We start from the raw sequence: 6,268 nt of genomic DNA, 5'->3' as shown, positions 1-6,268 counted from the left end.
TATATATATATGCAAACTCACTGCTGTTGACTGGATGCTGACTCAGAACAACCCCTCCTCAGGTTTCCGAGGCCGTGTCTCTGTGGAAGTAGATTGCCCAGCCTTCCTTCCAAGGAGTGGCTGGTAGATACCCAATCTCCCTTCCAAGGAGCAGCTGGTTGGTTTAAACCATCAGCAGTCAAATGCCTTAGGCACTACGCCATATAGTGATTATAAAATTATCTTGCCAACTAGATTTCCCAATTAGATTGCATACCCTTTTGACAATGGTTCTTCTTCAGTTGTGGGTAGTGGTTGGAGATGGAGAAAGATTAGAATTCCTTTGAGAATTTCATAAAATGCACACACACGAAAATTTTGCCAACAATTTCGGCACATTTGTGGCCATCCCAGAATTTATCTGCAAATTCCCTATGTCCCAGAAGACTGGGGACCTTAGGTTACAAACACCATTTTTGGTAGAAACTATGTCTTGTCCTCTTTTCTCTCTCCTTACACTGCTTATTGCAATGCTTTATGGTAGGTACATGTGATACGAAGTAAATATTTGGTGGTTTGAGTTTTAAATTTCAGAGGAATAAAGGTTCCACAGATCATTCTTTAAAAGTGATAATAGGAAAGAGCATGAAGAAAACAGAATCTTCCATCTAAAGAAATTCTGAAATCTCTTTTTATCCATTACTTCCTAAAATTTCATTGGAGATTTGGATTGAGTACAGAATCCCTCGTAATTCTATTCACATAAGCAAATGAAATATGCTTATGCACATTTTCTATTTGGTAATTACACATTTTTTCCTACCTCTAAATTATTCAGCCTCACTTTTAAATGTTATTAAAATATAATATATATAATACAATCATCATAAATATACAGCTCATTGAATTTTCAGAAACTTAACACACAATTGTAAGCATACCCACATCAAAAGGCAACACATTTTGTGCTCCATTCCATTCATTAACCAACTTCAATAGTGCAACTGCTATTTTGACTGGTAACAGATAATTACTTTTGCCTGCTTCTGTATATTATATGGTCAGGATCATGCAGCATATACTTTTTCGTGCAGGCCTTCTGCTCTCAACTTCAGAAATTCATCCATATTATTTCATAGTTATAAATCATTCATTCTCATTGTCATTATTTTATTATATGAATGTATCATAACATATTATTAGTCTGTTAATGAGCATTTGGGTAATTTCCAAGCTTGGGCTATTACAGACACTGCTGCTATGAACGTTCTAGGACTTTTTCTGGTGCACATGTGCGCTCATTTCTGTAGAGTATTTTACCTAGAAGTGAAATTTCTGGGTCAATATTATGCATATATTCAAACTTGCTAGGAGCTCTGGTAGCATAGTGCCTAAGGCACTTGACTGCTAACCAGAAGGCTGGTGGTTCAAACCCACCAGCCATTCCTCAGAAGGAAGGTTGGGCAATCCTACTTCTGTAGTGATATTGCCTTGGAAACCCAAGGAGGGGTCGCTATGAGTTGGGGCTGACTCGACAGCACATAACAACAACAGACACAGTCAAACAATTTTCCAAAGCAGTTATACTAATGTAAATTCCTACCATTAGTGTATGAAGGCTTCAGTTGATCCACATTCTCACCAACACTTATTTCCTTCAGTCATTTTAGCCTTTCTAGTGGGTTGCTAGGGAGTAACTCAAATGGCTAAGTGCTCAGATAATAAATGAAAATGTGTGCCCAGAGGTTCCTCAGAAGAAAGTTCATGCAATCTCCTCCTGAGAAGTCACAGCCATTGAAAATCCTACTGTGCATAGTTCTACTCTGACACACATTTGCCATGAATCGAAATCAACTCAAAGGCAACTGGTTTGTTTTCTGGTTTAGTGGGTTAATTATCCCTTTTAAAACACAAATGATTGTTCATTTATCTATTATAAGATATTCGAAACCTATTATACATCAACAAACTAACCTATTTACATTTTTAACTCATTGCAGACAGGGCATCTTTAGACTAAGTATTTAGGAAAATAAATGGTGTCTTACGAGAAAACATGGAGGTCTAGGAGTAGGAAAATGACGGCTCTAGTCATGAGCCTTCCACTAATGAACTACCATCTTTTTGACCTCATGTAGGTCATTTATCCTCTTGGACCTCAGAGTTTGAAATAAGGGTACAGGACCCAACAAGCATATTCTACCTTATAGAGCTGTTGTAGGAATAAATACAATGAGTATTTATTTGTCAGAAAATATAAGAATGAATTTACTGCCATATTGTAGTCATTAGTAAGAAGAAATTCAGAGTCTAAGGAATGTATAGCATGACTATGTATAGCCAGATATTCAGAAATATGCAAATATTTTTGAATTGATGAAATAGAAAGCAGGAATATCTAAAACACACTGCCTGTGGTAAATAGGATGAGATAACTTTGAATTGAGTTTTTAGAAATGAGAAAATGACATAAAGAGCAGCAGAATTATCACCTTTGAGTGATGAGCTGGCTGAGGGATATTGGTATCCAATGTTCTTTCCAATAATGGTTCACAACAACTCCAACTACTCTTGAGTTATTTTCAGGCTAAAATATCTTTTCTTGTTATGAATATTTCCACCAGGAGTCTTCAAATGAAGAAGAAAACAATGGAGAGAATGAAGAGTCTAATGAGAATGAAGATGAAGAATCCGAGGCTGAGAACACTACACTTTCTGCTACAACACCTGACTATGGAGAGGGGGCCACACCTGGAATGGAGACCATAGGGTTAGCTGCAATCCAGCTTCCCAAAAAGGTAATAATTTTCAAGTTAAATTCATTTTTATTTCTTTATGGAAGTCTAAGGTTATCCTGACACTACGCACATAGTATTTCATATCTTTGCTAACTCATTGAAAAAGCAAGGGCAAATATAAGTTACCTGTTTACAAATAAGAAAATATATTTTCCCAGGCAAGTTCTCCTCTCCATGGTATCATACTGACTTTCTACATAAAACAGAAGACTGAGGAAAAGCATCTTAGAAATGGGTAAATGGTCCTTACAGTATGTGACCAGTTTGGTACAATTGCATTTCCAGGAAGGAGATTTCAAGATAGAAAAAAATGAGTCAAAAAGTGACAGGAAGCAACTCCCCCAGAAAAGGTTTATCAGGCACATTTCTGCTCCATTAATGTCCAGTAAAATTGATATTTACTGTGAATTTTTAAAGCCCCAACAATTCTTTTGTAAGTTAATTTTGCTTTAATTCAAAATTACATCTAGACTAAGGCTCTCAGTACAGAATAATTATTGGATGAAGTGATGGTTTTGAGTTTAACTTTTTTTACATCTAGACTTGGATACTTTCAAATTTTTCCCCACAGGCTGAGAATATAGGAAAAAAAGTTACCAAGAAGAAGGAAAGTGATGAAGAAGAAGAAGAAGAGGAGGAAGAGAGTGAAAATGAAGAAAATGAAGCTGAAGTGGATGAAAATGAGCAAAGCATAAATGGCACCAGCACCAATAACACAGATGTAGAAAACGGTAATGGTAGCAGTGGTGGAGACAATGGAGAAGAAGGTGAAGAAGAAAGTGTCACTGAAGCCAATGCAGAAGAAGCCATAATGACCAGAGAACAAGACAATGGTGGGCTTGAACCTACAACCCCACCACAGGTCTATGGGACCACAACCCCACTAACCAGAGAAATCACCACCACTGGATATGAGGGCGAGTATGAACAAATAGGTACCAATGAATATGATAATGGATATGAAGTCTATGAAAATGAGAATGGGGAACCTCGTGGGGATAATTACCGAGCCTATGAGGATGAGTATGGCTATTACAAAGGGCAGAGCTATGATAGCTATCATGGTCACAATTATTACTAAAACCAGCGAAGTCCAAGTCTGGGATCTATTCATCCATCTTGTGTGTGTTTGCCATTTTCAAAGTTTAACTCAGGAAGGTGCAATATAACAAATGTGCATATTATAATGTGGAATGGTGCTACTATTCCAAAGCATTTTTTCTGTCATTGCTTCTGCAAGTAATGGGATTCTTGTTGTTTTCCCCTGATATATTATTGAAAGGTTATTGTAAAACAGGGCCATTTGTCAAGTAGTAAACTTGAAATAATAGTAGAAAACATAAAATAAAGATAAAGGTCCCTTGAATGTTCTGAAGTTGTAATTCTACAAATAGTATTTTTAACATGTTTCCACTCTTCCTAACTGCTAAAACATACTCTCTGTTTAATATGTGATTCTAAGGAGATTCATTGACATTAATGACACTGTATGCAATAAATATGTAATTCTTTAATCACATTACCCATCTAATACTGTATATTAAGTTTAATTATCATTCTTAAGTATTTTTATGCAACTGGTATGTATATTCTATCAATGGATTATATTTCAAATAAAAATGCAATCCTTCAAATGTGTTATAATTAAGAAGAAAATGAGAGGTTCAGAACGGAAAAGGGGAAAACAAATGGATGACAAGTCAGATAAAGGATCAAAAGCTCATTACCAATATGGTTTTCAACTCAAAAGAATTATACAGTTAAAAAAAAAAATCAACATATCTAAGACCTTGTCATGCTTGTGTCAAGAATCAGCCATATAGATCAGGGAAATAAATACTTCCTACTTAAGGTTGCTGGATTTAGCAAATAAAAAAATATAAGATGTCTGCTTAAAATTTAATTTCAGATAAGCAAGGAACTTTTTTTTGTGTTTAAATATGCCTGATGCAGTATTTAGCTTTGTAAAATAGTTGAAATATACTTATGCTAAACAAATTATTTACTACTTGTTTGAAAAACAAATTTCACAGAGAAAAAAAAAAAAAAAAACTCACTGCCATCGAGTGAATTGCGACTCATAGTGACCCCTCCTTGGGTTTCTGAGGTGGTATCTCTACTGAAGTAGATTGCCCAGTCTTCCTTCTGAGGAGTGGCTGGTGAGAAGAGGCCAGCCTTTTCACTAGGAGAGACCAGCCTTCTGGTTAGGAGTCAAATGCCTTAGGCACTAGGCCACTAGTTGTGTCGTTGTTGTTCTGTGCCGTCCAGTGAGACCTGACTCATAGAGATCCCTCCTTGGGTTTCCAAGGTGGGATCACTACAGAAGTAGAATGCCCAACCTTCCTTCTGAGGAGCGGCTAGGGGTCCCACCAGCCTTCTGGTTGGTAATTAAGTGCCTTAGGCACTACGCTACGAGAGCTCCTGGGCCACCAGAGTGTCCTGTATTTCATTTGACAATTGTATTCCTACTTGTTTTGATTTTAGGTAACGTTAGGAGTTGGAGGGAGGGTAGAAAAGCTCTTATTATGTACACACACAACACAGACACACACACACACACACACACACTAAAGAGGGCTGATATACAAAGCCTCAAAAGCAATTTACACCTTTAATATAAATCTGAAAGAAAGTTTTCAGATGGAAATAGTGAAAGAAAGGTACAAGGAAGGAGTAAGAAGAGCAAGAATTCATTCATCTTTTTTTATTTAATTAATTTACAAAGTGTGTGGAGCATCTAGTATGGAGCCAGTCAATAGTTAGACATTGATGATATGTAAAGGAAAAACTCTGTCCTCGGATAGATTTTAGTCTGATAGCCAACCCTTGTAAGGGTTTTACATGAGTCATATTGTCCCCAACTTTTTATTTTGAAAATGTCAAGCTTTCAGAAAAATTGAAAGATTGGTATATAAGCACACTTATTTGAATTTTTTTTGTTTTGCTTTGCTTTCTTTTGTTTTACAGCTTTCAGCTAGATTCAACAATGGTGAACATTTTGCCATATTTACATTATCCTCTCTCTTTATTTATGTGTGTCTGCCAAACCATTTTGAAGTAGGTTTCAGAGACCAGGACTTCATGATTCTTCACTCCTAAATAATTTCAGCATTTAGTGTAAGAACCAGGACATTTCCTATACACTCAAAATATCATTATCATTTAAAAGAAAAAATTGACATGTACACAATAATGTTTTCTAATATATCATCCATATTACAAATTTCCCAATTATATCAATAATATTAGCACAATAACATTAATATTGTTAGCACATATAATTCTCAGAAAATCCTATGAGGTAGATGTTTTTATCATCCTGCATTTTATCACAAGCAGCAAAGCTGGGATTTGGACAAAGGCAGCCTGGCTTTAGAATCTGTGCTCTTTACCATTATGTTTACATTATGGCTATACACCAAGGACTATTGCTGTATATTCATTAGTGTTGAATGCCTGAGCCATGCGTGGACAGGAAACCTTTAGTGATG

General features: G+C 36.1%; 1 protein-coding gene across 1 annotated transcript in view; it reads left to right on the top strand.

Annotated features, from left to right (window-relative positions):
• The window catches only part of LOC103206262 (integrin binding sialoprotein), a 10,960-nt gene extending 6,940 nt beyond the window's left edge, over positions 1–4,020 (top strand). The window contains 2 exon segments of the mRNA XM_007951705.2: positions 2,604–2,777; positions 3,349–4,020. Of these exon segments, the coding sequence (XP_007949896.2) occupies positions 2,604–2,777; positions 3,349–4,020 (846 nt within the window).
• Positions 4,021–6,268: the final 2,248 nt, after the last annotated feature.

This window comes from Orycteropus afer, unplaced genomic scaffold (genome assembly GCF_000298275.1).
Source record: "Orycteropus afer afer isolate SDZICR_OR568_19922 unplaced genomic scaffold, OryAfe1.0 scaffold00309, whole genome shotgun sequence".
In the NCBI taxonomy this organism is placed as follows: Eukaryota; Metazoa; Chordata; class Mammalia; order Tubulidentata; family Orycteropodidae; genus Orycteropus; species Orycteropus afer.
This window is presented reverse-complemented; position numbering and strand designations above follow the sequence as displayed.